General features: G+C 49.8%; 3 protein-coding genes across 3 annotated transcripts; 2 read left to right on the top strand and 1 right to left on the bottom strand.

Moving 5' to 3' along the window:
* The first annotated feature begins 1,739 nt into the window (after positions 1–1,739).
* BU24DRAFT_26229 (uncharacterized protein) lies at positions 1,740–3,854 on the top strand. The gene is made up of 4 exons (XM_033522511.1): positions 1,740–2,159; positions 2,216–2,583; positions 2,635–3,227; positions 3,281–3,854. The coding sequence occupies exons 1-4, from the start codon at positions 1,944–1,946 to the stop codon at positions 3,712–3,714; spliced, it is 1,611 nt and encodes a 536-aa protein (XP_033390043.1). The 5' UTR covers positions 1,740–1,943; the 3' UTR covers positions 3,715–3,854.
* Positions 3,855–5,068: 1,214 nt separating this feature from the next.
* Positions 5,069–9,893, bottom strand: BU24DRAFT_446661 (ankyrin; the record flags this gene model as incomplete). Its single annotated transcript, XM_033530780.1, has 5 exons — positions 9,087–9,893; positions 8,032–8,984; positions 7,698–7,969; positions 5,316–7,632; positions 5,069–5,262 (listed from the first exon to the last, which is right to left on the bottom strand). Exons 1-5 carry the CDS (start codon positions 9,473–9,475, stop codon positions 5,069–5,071), a joined length of 4,125 nt encoding a protein of 1,374 aa, XP_033390042.1. The 5' UTR covers positions 9,476–9,893.
* Positions 9,894–10,068: 175 nt separating this feature from the next.
* Positions 10,069–11,905, top strand: BU24DRAFT_417336 (uncharacterized protein). The gene has a single exon (XM_033526697.1). The coding sequence runs from the start codon at positions 10,129–10,131 to the stop codon at positions 11,818–11,820; it is 1,692 nt and encodes a 563-aa protein (XP_033390041.1). The 5' UTR covers positions 10,069–10,128; the 3' UTR covers positions 11,821–11,905.
* The last annotated feature ends 4,466 nt before the right edge of the window (positions 11,906–16,371 follow it).

The raw sequence follows: 16,371 nt of genomic DNA, 5'->3' as shown, positions 1-16,371 counted from the left end.
CCGAATCTACATGAGGCACGACGACTGCTGCCACGCCGGAATCGAAAGCGCGGCTGTGGTGCCATGGTGATTGAGATGGAACGCGGACAATAGGTTGATTATTCGCTACTTCATGGTTATTTTTTCTTCTCACCAGGCTCCACCATTATCCCGATTCTGATACTTGCATATTGATTGACTCGTTTGGCCAGGCTCAAGCACGGAATCGATGATTCTATGCACGTCGATTGCGTCTGCCCAGCATGTCCGCTTTGCCTTCAACCTATATTTCAGGATCCTTGCGGCGGGTGTCAGCACCAATTCTACGCCCCAAAGGACACACCACGCGGTGACATATCCAGACACCAATCAAAAGCGACGACGCCGATTGCAATGCTATGTTCTCTGTCCATCTATCCGTCTCTGACGAGATATTGAGGAAGGAATACAGCAAGGGAAGAAAGTAACGGACCATTACCGGTATTTACCGGTATCCTGATTTCTGTGGTAGAGATAATTCAATCTGGAAGCCGTCATACCACTCGCGCATTTCCCCACATTTGGTGTGCACTGCATATTCTCATGAATGCCTATTTTGTTAGTCTTGCCTGAGGATCCATGTCAAGCTGAGCCCTCTCACCACCATGTCCTTGTCATGTCTCACTGAATGGAAATGCTTGCGATTATTGGGCTTGTTGGCTTTACATTGGGCTGGCTCTGTGATTCTTGGGAAAGGAAAAGATCCGCTGCTCTTTCGGGCGGTGAGTCCACGTCTCCATTGGCAGTTGCCTCTACTGCCAACAACGACACACAACATAGGATCCTGTGATTTGCGACTGCGACTGCGTATGCAGTCAGAAGCAACAAAAACCAAGACGTGAATCGCGCAGTGGAACCCATCCCCGATAAACCAATCAAACCGTTCCCTACCAATCTACCCCTCACCAACGTCCGCGCGGACAAAGGGCGAGTGGGGAAAACCCAACCACAAGGATATCATCTTAGCAGAGAATGCAGTCGATTCTTCGTTCAGCCTTGTGTCTTCACACTGAAGAGACGACGTCCACCATTCCGTGCCGTACTGACATGACGGGTTGATTGGGTGCCTCACTACTCACTTTGTTGCGCTCGGTTTACTGACCCCTCTTTAGTTACGGTATTACGGTATCACGGGATTTACTTTGTATGTACGACCACAGATTCTACCTACAGAGAGGACTGCCAGTGGTGTCAGTTCACCTCTCATGAAACAATACAAATCCTGCCAAGGGCCCTGTGAGCCGTTTCACTACGTCGCATGCAATCATCCAATCAACCCAGGTGGTCGAGATAAAGCCAGCCCTATAAGCGCTTTCTTCTACCACCCATCACATGGATGTCTTCCTTAGAAGTTCAACAAGTGAGGCGTAGCCGAATGATCCTAACTCGCCTGTATTATATGCGTCTGTATGGGCCGATATGCATCTGTCCGTTTTTGATACTGGAGGGAACCACCCCAAAGGGCTTCCTTCTTCCTGACTCATCTCATATGAAGGGGATTCCGCTTGTAGTCCCATTCTCGCGGTTGCTGGATCTCTCTTCCGGTGCGATGATGCCTTGGAGTTTTACTTTGCTGTCTAGCTCGAATATCTTGTGAATCAACACAGAAGTCGTTGTCCTTGGGCATCTCTGCACCGAGTCCTGCCCGGGCTACTGCACGTCATAGACACACATTATAAGAATTTCCAGAGTTGTCTTGCCTCGTTGGCATCGTTCGATAGAGAGTCTTTTCGCTACGTCTGCGCGGTATAGGCAAAGGTATTACCTTGCTTGACCTTGATACTATCCTTCCAATCCAATGGGCCGAAGCCTGCCGTTCCATCGACCTATCAGGTTTTCGAATAATCGTCCTCCATTTTCCAGGGCAGTGATATTATAAAGCTCAACTTGTCGGCTGCGTCCTCACCGGTCAGTCATCAACAACAATGTCCACCCATTACAGGTCCAACCTCGCAAACCTGCCGTCGGGGTACGAAATGCCTCATCCCCAAGTACCTCGCCAGTACTCGGTCGGTCCTTCGTCACCTGTGTACAAGACTTCGATAATGAATCCAATCGACTATGTGAGAAATGCAACGAATGCGCGGAACAACTATACCACCGATAGTAACAGAACGGCGGAAGAGGAGGAGGAGGAGGAAGTAAGTTTGCTCTTCACGTCACTATCAATCTATCACTCTGCTCACCTCTGTTACAGGTAATAGTTTTTCAATGTCCCGAATGCCCTACTCAGTGCACTGGCCCGCACGCGAGAGGGAACATGAGCCGACACATGAGAAAACACAAGAGCGAACCCAAAAAGAAAAAAGACAACCTCAAATGTCCTTATTGTGAGTCAAAATTCGGGCGATCCGACGCAACAAGAAAGCATATCCGTCGCTACCACCCCGAGGTGGCTATTGACATCGACGACCCTGCATCAGAGGTTCCTCGTCATCTCCCTAAACGTAAAGCTGCCGAGATACAAAGAATTACCAATTTGATGCTACAAATCATGGGCTACGACCAGATGCTGTTTTTCATGAGTAACCTAGGTGATGTAGTCAGGTACACGGAAAATTCAAGGTATTTGCCCAACCTTCCCTATCGCTGCTTGGCTAATCAAGACATCCAAAGACCCGGCGACCAGACCACACGGGGATTTCGCGAGGCTTTTGAAATCCTCGCGGCAGCCCAGGTTCCGCAATATTCCATGCCCATAGATGGCGAATCAACTGGCACCGGGTCAGCTGAGCAACAGCCTCTTGGAACATCTTCTTACTTGCCACTTGACAATGCAGGACCCTCAAACTCTGCAAACCAAGGTGTCTACTACGAGAATCCAGAAGATCCTGGCCAGCAACCTCAACTTGAAGCAACGAACGATTCTCCGCCTGCCAAGCCGGGGCAGATGCTCTTTGGCTGTCACGTTTGTAAATATCATAGAATGCAAGGCTACCCTCCCACTTGTGAGTACGAAGGAGCAACTGGCCTTTCCAGTGTTATAGACCATCTGCGTCAAAAATGCCATCGGACTCATATTCGACGAGTCTCTCGATGCAAGATCTGCTGGGGCTTCTACTTCGATGAGACCGGGGCCTGTGACAATGACCATAGCTACCTCCAACAAGGTGAGCGCTTGGTACAGCCAAGAGGGGCCAGGCAAGAAGGTGCCTGGGTTGCGCTCTTCCTCATGTTCTTTCCGGATGCACCGGCAATCCCTAGTCCTTGTAAGTCAGTTCTCTCTGAAGGACAGTGAACAATCGCAGCTCACAATCATTAGATGTCGGTGACGACCGCTTTGTCGATACCACAAATTTACCCGGATTCACTTCGAGCAGAGTCTCTTTTCTACCGGTTCTTACCCCCCACGACTTTAGAACGGACGACATCTACGGTGCGCTCTCTCCAGATGATTTCAATGCACCAGCGCAGTCAACCCGCAAATGGTCTGAAAACGCTATCTTACTTGCCACGACTTCCTCGTTGGGTGCCATCGCCCAGCTACTCCAGGACGCTCTACTTGACGGGGCCATCGACCCGAGATTTGAATATGCTCATCGCCTGATCCGTGACAACCGTGGCCGCCTCAGTGAAACGGATCGGCATCTTATTGCGAGAGACATCCGCACGTTGACACTCCGGTTCATGACTCATATTCATGCCCACCTGGATAAACCTATGTCTTTGCCTTTGGAACCTCCCTCTGACCATTAAACCCGGATCCTGTGCACCAAACTGGACCAGACTGGAATTCCCAGGCGGCATCTAAATAGGAACACCAAACTCCTTGCTTACTCCCCAACACGGGCGAATTTCGTTCGCTTTCTCCGTTCGTTCTATTCATCAGTGGATCTATTTACCTTTTGAACGTGTCTACCTTTCGACAAGCTTTTACAAATTGTACAAACCTAACAGGTGTGCTCCTACGCACTTGGTTTTCGGCGAATATCGGTGTTCGGTTGGACTCAATTTGGATAGAAACGGACCTGATACATGCTGCATAGCGTTTCTCCATGTTATGAGCCATCCATGTACAGGGCTTCAACAGCGTGCATGCATAAACTTGGGAGGACTTCTGAACCATCTAAATTGCCTACTTGTTTTCCTCCGATCTTAGTTATTACTATTGGTACTTCATCTATCCACTGCACCATCGCTTTGGACCAGTCACGGCCATCTCCAGCTTTCTGTATCGCACTGTTTCCGAAATTGTTTCCCTCTTCTGTCATCAACGGCCATTCAATAAAACTCTTGGTTTCCGTACTGGCGCTTCCTTGGTCCCGCATCACTCGCCGTTGTTCATTATTGATTGATCATACCTTTTCTGCTAACAATTTAGGTCTAGATGAGCTTTGCGCCTGTAGTGCTTTGATGCATGTCTCGTAGAATGAAACGAGGATTCCTTGTCTCCTTGGTTTACAGTAATCATCCCACCTACGTACTAAGTGTAGGGTGTCATCACGGAGACATGCTCTGCTGCAAAGTCGACGCCCTGTGCATTGGAATCATTTACGTTGCTTTACTTACAACTCACTCGACAATCATCTCGGGCCATTCGTGGTCTTCATCTCAATGATACATTGTTGTAATTTGACGTGGTTCAGGACATTCGAACTTGTAGTGACGCTCTCGGATCACAGTGACTTGATTGTGAATGTATCCTTCAGACCCCGATTACACTTTCATCGCTCACTTATCTCCCTTACCAACCTTGCCACAGATGCCTCCGCCTGCCTTGCACCAAACTCCTACACTGCCTCTATTCTCACTCATGAGGTAATAGAACCTCATATGTGACAATCCAGGCGCCTCATTCCCCCATCAACTGACCATTTTTTACATGCCCCTCGTCTGAACTCTCATCATGCTCTCCCATTTTCTCCACGTTGAACTTTCGGATACCTCACCTTCTTACTTACAGTAGTACGAGAGATTATGTGAGATATATGCGGATATACATCGCGATTTCGGATTACATTCTATCAATGGACATGTTCAACCGTTCAAAACACTTGGATTCAGAATTACTATCACAATCTAGCTTCATCCGCTATTCGCTGGCCAGGTGCTATGTTCCTCCCTCTTGCATTGCAGGCAAAATGTCACTAAGGCGAAGTGCATCGGGATCATTTGGATCAGTGATTGCGCCAGCAAACATGGACAACGAACTAGGATCCTGATAAACACATAGGTAGAAGCAGCGTCCAATAGGAAGTGCGGCACACCTGTCAAGCAGCGGTCCCCTCTCGAAATTGGATACACCTGGTCTTTAGTCAGCATATGCGCCCTGTATCGTCGTAATGTTGCCCACATACTGAAGTCTGTTACCTCAATCCTCCCATCGTCTGGAAAGACCATCCAGCGACGCACTCTGTCCGTAGTCAATCGCTTGAAGACATGAGAATAGGTTGAAAACATGGAAGCCCCCTTCGCTTCCATGACGAGGATTATCGTTCTCGTATGGTCGTCCCAATCCTCTCTGGCCTTCTCGAGCTCGCTCTCCGGAACTTCCCACAAAGCCAATTCCTTTTCTCGCGAGGTATCTTGTAATCTGTTCAGCGCCCGATCAAACGCGGTCCCTCCCTCTGTGTCACGGACACTCAAGTCGAGTCCGTCTAGATTCAGTAGCATCTCTACCGCCTGAGCATTACCGAAACGGACGGCCAGGTGGAGAAGTGATTTCTTCTTCTCCCCCTGAGTCGTATTGAGGTGTTTCACCGGATGTTTGAAGTATGCCAGTATGGTCTCGAGCAGGCCCGTTGTGATTGTCCTTGTCTTTCCATGAGGTGTGTACGCCACAGCTACCTGCAGCGCATTATATTCACCGGCGTCCGTATTCCAACAAGAGGCGAAGAGAACATCACGTCCGCCGGTGAGTTTGAGAAAAGCCTTGACCTGGGCAAGATTAGATGGGTACAAAAGTGCTCTGCGCATCAATCTACCAAGCAGCGTCTGTGAGGAACCAGTTGTCGAATCGTGGCGAGTGGCCACGATATCGCACCTGCTCGCCCTTTCGAATATGATCCTCGCATTATCGAAATGGTTGTTGATCAGTGCATTCTCGAACGCTTGAGAAAGATCGATTGCTGTTGTGCAGAGAGCTTCGTGATGGGTGATCAAGGCGTTGAGATAGTATTTGGCATCGACTTGCCCTGCTAGCTCGGAGATGATCATGGGCCACGAGTATTCCTCATTCGTTTGTACATCAACTTTGAGTAGCTCGTTGAAGAGATGCTTACTGTTGTGGGCTGCCGCATTGATCAATATCCCAGTCCATTGTTTGATATCTGGTCTTAGGGTAGATCCTTGCCATCCGAACAAGGCATGTAGAGCATATGGTTGACCAAGTGTACCTGCATAGTGGAAGGCTGTCATGTTTCTACTATTGACACGTTGCGGATCGGCGCCTTTTGAAAGGAGGAGCTCTATCGTTCGCCGGCAGTTCTCTCGATGCTTGTTATTGTGCAATTGTATACGATAGAACACCAGTCCTCCGGAATAGCTAGCGGCCGGTGCTAACGGTAACGCATGTACGGGATTTCCAACATTGTTCATGCGGAAACTGGTGTTGAGTAGCGACAGGTCGGCATATTCAGTGTCCAGTAATAGCTCCAAGATCTCTATCTGGTGCATCTGGGAGGCCCAATTCACAGGACTGTGTTGCAAATCCTTCGCGCCCCCTGCAACATCGAAAGGATCTGCTCCAAGTCCCAACAGTACTTTTACAGCAGGGAGACAGCCTGCAGCGACGGCCCACAAGAGAGGTGTGCCGTCGCAGATTCCGTAAAATCTATCTGCTCCGGTATATCCATTGTTCAAGTTGGTATGTCCCGTCGAATGGGACTCGAGGGGACACCCAAGTGCGCGAAGTAGCAAGCCAATGAATGGGATATCCTGATGATTGAAACTACTGAGGAAATGCAAGGCAGATATGTTCTCCTTTGATACGAGTGTAACGTCGGCACCGGCTGCCACGAGGCATACTACCATTTTGTATTGTCCGGCTCTGCATGCAGCAATTAGAGGGGTTTCCTGCATGCCATCACGCGAATCGATATCGCAGCCATTTGCGATGAGGTCCTTGACGCGATCTAGGTCGCCCGCCGAAGCAGCGAGCACAATATGGTTACTATCGGGTATCGGTTGGCCGAACCATTGAGCATTGTCGACGAGCCATTCCGGTTCGATGTGCCATCCTTTCCCAATCCCTTGATATTCGTCACAGATGATCTGACGAGTTTGATCGAAGCGCTCTGGATTGACGACTTGGAGTCTTCGCGACGCTATACGGCTGCCAGAGATCATGCCATTAACAAGCCATTCAGTATCGTCATCGGGATATTGCTGGTTGAACGTCGTGTACATCCAGCCCACTGTCCACTGTGCTTCCTCGTGGCCATTCTGTACCGCAAACTTTAACAGCTGGAGGGCACGGGAAACTTCTTCGCTCTGCTCCTCGTCGTCGTCTTCAACGATAACAAAGGCAATAAGACCAAGTGCTAATTCGTAGGCTGCGATGGTCCTCCTTTCCATAGGCTCGCGAATGTCGTCCGACACCTCACCCAGACTACGCATCACGTAGTCTAGAAGTGGCCCAGGAAGGATGGTCATGTTCGCCAGATAATTCGTTAACTTCAGTTTCTTTAGTCACTGTAACATATGCAATAGATCGAACGGAGTTCAACTTTCGTACTCACCTTCACAACGTCGTCAATATGCCTCTGCAGGGTCAACTGAACATACTGTTTGTTGTCTCTCGAAGTACCGCATACGAGGTCGTCCCACGAAGCCCCGAATATGAAGTCCTCCCAATCCGTCTCTTTCAATGCTGATGAGGCGACTCGTATTCTAGGAAGAGTATAGTCCTGATTCATGCGACGACTGAGATTCCACGGGAAGCTTTGGGGTAACGCGACGTATTGAGAATCTTCTTTCACTATGAACGGCCATGCTCTTGCCATTGTTACCTCTGATTCGTGTTCTCGGCCAGTTAGCTCAGAGTGATTTATGCGTGCAAAATTGAAAACTTACCCATAACAAACGTAGTCTGCACGGTGGTACTCTCGGATGAAACTACTTGGCCAAGGTCTACACGAATGTGATCCCGCTGCCCGTGTATTTCCACAGATGTATTGATGCCTTCTAGCACACATACGATCTTGCGTACCGAAACACTTCTCCTCGATATATCTCCTTGCAGTGCCTGAAACACGATCGAGGCCGCTTGCTCATTCCACCTTGTCGAATAGTTTGTCAATGTTTCGTCATCAAGTAAGTGGGGTGGAAAGTAAGACGTCCCAGGTTCTTTGACTGAAGATCGCTGCGTGACGGTGAGGTTGGAGAATCTTTCCAGAATCATGACGGCGCTCAACGAAAGACTCCCCCATCGTTTGAAATAATCGAGTCCCATGGACGTGTTCGCAACTGGGGGGCCATTGCTCTTCTGACTTTGGATGTAAGTCAGCGCACGCGTTGACTGATCCGACGTCAATATTCCCAGGAGAACTAGACCTAGAGAGAATACGTCGATCTTGTGCAGGTCTTCCTTTGCGACGTTTTTCAAGTCCAGCTGCTCAGGTGGATTCCAGAATCTCGTTCCCTGTGGCGGGATACTTGACGAGTCTACGTCGTCAAGCAAAATTGCACACCCGAAGTCCGCAATTTTCGCTCGGTATGGGCGTTGTACATCATTGGTGGGAAACACCAGGATGTTCTTTGGCTTGATGTCGCAGTGCACAACGCCCACCCGATGGAGCTTCTCAACGCCCGTTGCTATATCAATGCATAGCTGCAACTGGTGGCCAAGGGGAAGTCTTTTATGTGAGTCCAGAAACTTATCAAGATCACCGAGGGGCGCGGCTTCATAGACAAGCACAGGAAGAAGTACTGACTTCTCCGGATTCGAGTAGCTCCAGCATGCTCCAAGCAGTCGAACGATATTATTACATGCTCGTATGTCGTCGTTCGTTAGAACTGCGATTTCTCTGCCAATTCAGTCAACATCCATACAACGAGTGCCATTACGAAGCGCAGCGCTATGTAGCGGGCATATTCGCAAGTCAAACAATGGATCTAAAATTACCTACTTAGCCATGGAATAAAGCATCTTTTGAGTCTGACGAAGCTCAACTGATTCGGCTAACTTCGCAACTCTTACTGCGACTGACTCTGGTAGTATACCTCTGGAACCTTGTTGTTGCTTCCGGATTTGTATGTCCTCGATGTCTTTCGATCTGATGACACTGACGGAGAAGGAGCCCCCCGACCCTCCGCTACTGGCGTACGAGAGAAGTTCATCATCCAAGAAGATCCTCGACAGATACTGTTGTAACGCATCTTTTGCTATATCGTCCATCCTACGAAATGCTAGAGCTAGAAATGCGAGGATATCGAAGGGGCGATGCGCAAGAACCATCTCGCCATCGTCCACCCTCGAGGGCGCCGTAGCTGTAATTGAAGCAGCGGTGTCATCCATGATGTTATTTTGAAAAGCACCCAAAGCGATGCCAACAACTGTTTCTCTTCAACTTCGACCAACATTGGGATGGGGCCTGGTTTTATACAAAATATCTGCACGACCAGCGATACGCGTCATTCTTGACACAGTAGAGCCTGATGCCCTCGAACATTACATGTAACGCCAGTCTCAGTAGGGGAAGGTCTTGCGACACTGTCGATAGTGGCTGAGTGCAAGAACACTATTCCGGGATTCCAAAAAGAAGCAAACCATAGGCCCGGCCTATCGTTCATAGCCCCAGCCCTTGGAGGTGATACGAAAGATTCGTCCGGTCAAGGTAACTGACCTATGATGTCTTGTTTCTCGAGAAATAATAATATTCGCATCATGGTCTGGGCCCGTCCCAATGGAGTATCCTGGCGTTTTCCGAGACGAGCTGAAAAGTTTTGTGTCCAGAATTAGGGTAGAATGCTTTTTGCGGGCGGACCTCCACCCCGCGATGCATCGACTCAGCTAGTCGTCCACCCTCCCTTCCAATTGGCCAACCCGGCAAGTCGGAGTCAAGGCTAAGGGTACGCAACAATCTCATGTTGATACCTTGAGCCACAATTCTCGGCACAAATGAATGACGCTCTCACTTGCTTCTCATCGAGATCTCAGAATTAATCGACATGGACGTTGCCGCAAACACCATTCAAACTATAGGTTTCGCCGGCCAGATCTTCACTGGGTGCCTAAATGGCTTCAAGGCGTGGCAGAAAGCGGACGACTTAGGGCGCGACGCTCTCGAGCTTCAAATCAAGTTGGAATGGACACGGTCAAGACTTGATATGTGGGGGACGTCATGGGGCCTTGAGCAGCAGGATCATCTGAAAGATGTCCGTTTCCGTCGATTTGGTATGATGGCTTTGAATCACTTGGTATACATCAACTATTGCCTTGATGAATTCAAATCCATGGATGATATATTTCCTACACTCGGCGATGCTGCAAAGTACGCCTCGGCTCCAGCAGTGTCCCTGGCAAGATTGACCAAAAGTGCTGAAGTGAGCGCCGATGAGTTGGATGCGTTGCGTTACAAACTGGACCATCTGCAAATTAATTCGGGACACCAGGAGCGCATCAAGTGGGCGTTGCAAGATGGACGGGCATTGAAAATGGTTGAAACGGTGAAGGCTATGGTTGAGGACTTGTACATTCAATTTCCACCCCCTGCTGGGGAGTCCTCTGCAGTGGTCAAGAACAGCCATCTCATCTCTGATTCTTTGGAGATACTCGATAGTATTTCGGGAAATTCGACTGCAGATCCTGCTTTGGCATCACTCTGTTCCATCAAGGCAGAGAGGATTCGCCTTGAATCGGCCAAGCGCAAAGAAGATCTCAAGACTCATGACCCATACAAAGTTGCTGGCCAACTTGAAGAGAGAACGCAACTCTCCGCAAATCGGTATTTAGGTCAGCTCCGCCAGGATGGAGTATCCTACGGCACTCCAGTTCTTGTCGAGCACAAAAAGGTCGAGGCGCTAGTAAACGCTACCAGCACGCTTGATCACCGCGTTCAGAACGTCGCACGGCTACTGTGTATGAAGCAGAAGCCAACGGAACTGAGGACCCTTGACTGTGCCGGTGTTATAGTCACCCGAGATAAAGAGACTGAATACAGGTTCATATATCAATTGAAAGCACGAAGGGCTTTCACGTTGACGGATCTACTCAAGGCTGCGACCCGAGACAATCTGAACGGTCTCCATCGCGACCTCTGGGCTCTTGATGAAAAATTTGCTCTTGCACGTCAGTTGTCACGCGCTGTGCTCTATCTTCATCTGGCTGGATGGCTTCACAAAGGTATTAGGAGTAATAATGTTATCTTTTGTGCCGATGATGAGACGGGAATCAACCTTACGGAGCCTTACCTGGTTGGCTTTGAATACAGTCGAGCGGATCTGGCAAGGAATGAAACGGAGACAGTTCAAAGCACCGAAGAAATTGATAACGCATTTCGTCATCCAGATACACAAGGACTCCCCACCGAAAGATTGGAGTTCCATCGGACATTTGACATCTATGGTCTTGGTATGGTCCTATTGGACATAGGCTCAAAACGCTCCGTTGCAAACCTTCGAGTCAAGTTTGCTTCCATCAATGCCAATAAAGGCGGATGGACTGCAGTGGCGTTCCGCAAGTGGCTGCTCGATTCAGCACTGGATTCGGACATGACCGGGCTTACGGCAAGGATGGGTCCTATCTATGTAAGTATAATCAAGACCTGCTTAAGCGGGAACTTTGCAGCAAAGTACAGCGGGGACCTGAATGTGGCGTTTTATATGGAGGTTGTCAGGAAGCTGCAATTGTGCGTGGTCTGAACCAATACATGACGGTAGTGGACAAGAGGGAATATGTCCGCAGGACAGAGATCTACGCCAATTCCGTGGGGATCTGGCAATTGCAATCAAACTTCGTTGAGATGCGCCCGTGTGATCGACTTGCCTTGATCTTGGTGGTTTTTATCTGCAAGGCATATCCGAGCTTCTCCGCTTCTGCTACACCGCGTACAGGCGCCTTTCACTCACATTCTACTTAGAACAAATAGTTCTACGGGCATGGACCTAGTGCGAGCAATGCATATCGTATCAGGGCCTTTCTGTTCGGCCACGTTACTAATCTCATTGCTGTACGAAGAAGCTGTGATGGAGACAATCTCCACCCATGTCATGCTTGCGACACCACGGGCAATCTACCATCCCATACAGGACGCCCATCATCATATTCCAGCCCAGTAGAACCTCTTGTATTCTTATTCGCTCATCTGGAAAAAGATATCGATATGGCTACTCCGTACCATGTGTCAAAACAAAGAGTAAACATGAGACAACGCCCCGGTTATGTCCTACCATTGCCTCGTGCCATGAAACTAACATTGCCTGCAGCACAATAACGACTTGCCGAATGGGTACTAACATCTAAGCACGGAGCAAGCGTTCTCTTCGATTATAGTAGCATGTATGGTTTTCAAATACTGCCCTTTCCGACAGGAGGCCCGGAGAGTTCAAGTGCTGATGAGATCCTCCGATGCCCTTGTCTTTGACAAGAAAGCCACGATAGCTAGGCAACTTGCGCCCCACGAAATTAAAATAGACTTACGTTTAACATTGACTAGAAATCCTACTGAGAGGAAAAGTCTTGTTAAGCCACACGAATTCTTGGGACTTGCTTTTCTCGGAGGAAACGCGATGCAGTCATGACCGACCGAGCACTATAGCCTGGTGAAGAAGGCTGTTCATTGGACAACAACATCACACGATGCGTCGAGATATGCGTCAGGACGTGGGATCTGAAAATTTGGTTTGCATAAGCAATGAGATACCCCCAACAAGGCATTCCATTACGAGAGAGGCTGCATTCTCAGCAAAACAGTTGGACAAGTTTCGCATTTGCTTCTCAGAATCACCGTGGAGCGACCAACTCCGACCAAGGCAAAGTCAGGTTGATCGCATCCTCCATATGTGCCCATGTGTCGAACAGGACTTTGCCGCCAAGTTTTTTTTGTTCACAAGCGGCGTTGTGCTACAAATGCGTTTGGGCAATACAGACGAAGTATGGCTGACAGATACCATGCTTGCGAGGAACGAGGATTAAACCGCCGTTATTGTCATTGGAGGGTTCTGTCTTGGGGCGTAACCTCGACCTATGTCCACTCGACGCGTATCTTTGCTTCTTTGCTTCTTGCTTGTCTGTTCGCTGGCTAGGCGCAGTATGTGGCACAGAATCAAGCGACGTACAGCACCAAGAAGCGTTCAGCTGGCCGTATACCGCGATTTTGGACAGATTGGGTAAGAAATGGCATTTGTCGTCGATTACACCGCGCGAGTAACTGCACGCTTCCCTGCCCATTGCATATGTCGACCCGCGGCGTACTACATCAAGAAGCGGTCAGCTAGCTACTGATTACCTAGATAGGTAGGAATCAGTTTTGTGTCGAACATACCGCGCGAGTAAACTGCACCCTTCCTTGCTCGCTGCATATGCTCAGACTTGATACAGATGTCGTACTACACCAAAAGGCCAGCTGTCTACCGCGATTTTGCACCGATTCGGTAGGATTGCATTCGCCGTCGAACATACCGCGCGAGTATCTGCACTTCTCAGTGGTGCGCTCTGTACAGACGTCGTACCGCATCAACAGGCTGGCCGTACACCGCGAATTTGCCAGATCTGGTAGGATTGCATTCACCATCGAACATACCGCGCGACTAACTACACATCTTAGTGGTGCGCTCCGTACAGACGTCGTACTGCACCAACAGGCTGGCTGTTCACCGCGATTCTGCCCAAATCTGGTAGGAGTTTGAATTATCGTCGATTGCACCGCGCGACTATCTACACATCTCAGTGGTGCGCTCCGTACAAGACGTCGTACTGCACCAACAGGCTGGCTGTTCACCGCGATTCTGCCCAAATCTGATAGGAGTTTGAATTATCGTCGATTATACCGCGCGAGTAATTGCACACTTACGCGCTCATTGCATATGTTCAAACCTTGGTATAGGAAGGAGTAGACCCGCGGTGGCCGCCCAACACTGAAAGGGCAGTGACTTCTGAGTCGGACGCAGTGATTCCTTACCCACGGCGAAGAGGCGTCTCGCTCTTGGAGAGCCATCGCTGGGCAAAGTCGACTGCCGGGCAAGTCCTCACTGCATCAGTTGCCAGTGGAGGGAGCAGATGGATAGCTAGCACACGCTTAAAGGGCATGCTTTTTCGAGCCATCATTACGTTTTACTACATCTTTGCCCACCTCTGTCATAGGGACAGGTGCAAAGCTCACCTTGGTGTTCAGGCAACTCAGAAGGTGAGTTGAGCGAACTACTCCGTAGATGTGATGGAGGAGGGGGGGAACGAGAGTCCCTGGATTACTCTCATACTGTGTGAAAAGCGACGTACGAGGCGAGGCATGCAAGAACAAAGCACAGCATGGCTTGGGGCTGGTCGCTGCGTTAGTCGCTGCGTACGCTACGCCGTACGAGGTAACCAATCGTTTCAGTCGTGCCAGTGAACCACAGCACAGCGCAGCACAGCGCAGCACAGCGCAGCACAGCGCAGCACAGCAAACGACTGACTGCCCGCCGCCCGCGCGGGGGATGGCGGGATCGGGGGGATCGTACGGATTCCTTGGTATGATATGATATGATATGATGAACAAGTGCAATTCGTGAGTGCGGATGCGGGTGATCGGCAACCAGGATGGGATTCGAGCAACTGGAGTGCCCACAGCACACGGCCCAATATGCGTTTGCTTCTTCTTGCATACTGTCTGTGCAGTGTGCAGTGTGCAGAGTGCAGAGTGCAGTGTGCGGTGTGTACGGAGGGAGTGGAGTACACGTACACGTACACGTACGGGTACGGAGTGGAGTGCAGTGGCTTGTGTTCCCATTCCTTTTGAAATTACGATATTACACCACATCTTCAACGTACATGGTTTGGGCATATCGGCTTTCTTCGTTGCTGCCGCGGAGCATCATCCCGACCAATCCCTGCATTCGTCCACTGGCTGATCGGGCCAGACAGAAGTCGACCGAGCGAGAGCGAGAGCGAGGGCGAGAAAAGAAAAGAAAAGAAAAGAAAAGACAAACGAAAGCAAAAAAAGAAAGAAGAACAAGAGGGGAAGAGGGGAAGAGGGGAAGAGGGGATGGAAGATGACCAGTGACGGAAGGCTACAATTATTGTTCTGGAGAAGCCAGTTGAATCATATCATTACTTCCAATTGGAGGTAGGCACGGATGTGGCTGTAGGGTGCAGTGCAGTACAGTGCAGTGCAGTGCAGAATAAACAAATCCAACGAACCTCGACTTATCTACGGAGGTGCTCGGTAGATTACCAGAGCATAATTACTTTATCCACCGAGTACGTGGATTATCACCCATGCCATGCTCGCTCGATGTGTGCAGATGCGCTCCTGGGTAAGCAAACGATTGTGGTAGGTGGTGGAACTGCGGAGTACTCCGCATAGTCAGTATGTCCATAATTATCCAGTAATAGTCTATACAAGAGTACGGAGTACTTCGTCAATACACAGGAAATACAGACGGACAGGGAGGACACGACAGGACAAGACAGGACAGGACAGGACAGGACAGGACAGGAGGACACGACAGGGCATGACAGGATGATACGAGAATGGCAAACGGGTTGTCGATCGCGGTAATAAGCGCAAAAAGTGCCCAGAAGAGTGCCCAGCAAAGGTGCATTTACTGATTCGAGTCTATGGCATGTGGCATTTGTGGCCCCCTTCTCTCCCTCCTCTCACTCCTCTCACGCTCGCCACATCCGCTCCCGTCCCTCATCCTCTCCTCTTCCCCTCCGCACCACCACCATCACCACCCCATCACCATCACCACCACCGTCACCACCGTCACCATCAAGCCGTCTGGGGTCTTCCCATCTGGACCAGTAGCGGATGGCTGAATAGTTCAACCGTCTCTCTGCTCGGGTTTGGCTTGCAGCACTGCTCTCTACTGTGTTGGACCCATTGGTCGGTGTCGACAGAGCTCGTTTACCATGTAGAATGCCAGCATCATTGGTTTTTTGTCAAGATGATATCTCACAGCAGCACCTCGCCAGAAAGAGGCCCAGGCTGCGTCGTGGAGAGCGCCCTACTACTGTGTATGTGGACCGAGAGGACGGGTCGCAAACGAGCTGAGGCTCAGCGTTACACGGTACTCGTAACTTGAGAAGTCCTCCGGGCAAGTCCTGACTCCTGACCTGGCCTGGCCTTCTTTCCTCTCTCCTCCGATTCCGTACTCGGTATGTACTCTCTCTTTGGCATTTGCATTTGCACTTGCACTTCGATAACGGTTAACCCCCATCATGGCCCACTTTGATCGGCTCGCTTGCGGCTTGACGCAAGGCATGGTGCGGTT

This window comes from Aaosphaeria arxii (genome assembly GCF_010015735.1).
Source record: "Aaosphaeria arxii CBS 175.79 unplaced genomic scaffold BU24scaffold_1, whole genome shotgun sequence".
Lineage (NCBI taxonomy): Eukaryota > Fungi > Ascomycota > Dothideomycetes > Pleosporales > Aaosphaeria > Aaosphaeria arxii.
This window is presented reverse-complemented; position numbering and strand designations above follow the sequence as displayed.

What these genes read in the sequence shown, in the direction of transcription:
- BU24DRAFT_417336 (XM_033526697.1), top strand. Translation starts at nt 10,129, where the DNA reads ATGGACGTTGCCGCAAACACCATTCAAACTATAGGTTTCGCCGGCCAG.
- BU24DRAFT_26229 (XM_033522511.1), top strand. Translation starts at nt 1,944, where the DNA reads ATGTCCACCCATTACAGGTCCAACCTCGCAAACCTGCCGTCGGGGTAC. An exon ending in AAGAGGAGGAGGAGGAGGAA is followed by an intron (nt 2,160 to 2,215) that starts GTAAGTTTGCTC and finishes CCTCTGTTACAG; the next exon opens with GTAATAGTTTTTCAATGTCC. An exon ending in AGGTACACGGAAAATTCAAG is followed by an intron (nt 2,584 to 2,634) that starts GTATTTGCCCAA and finishes AGACATCCAAAG; the next exon opens with ACCCGGCGACCAGACCACAC.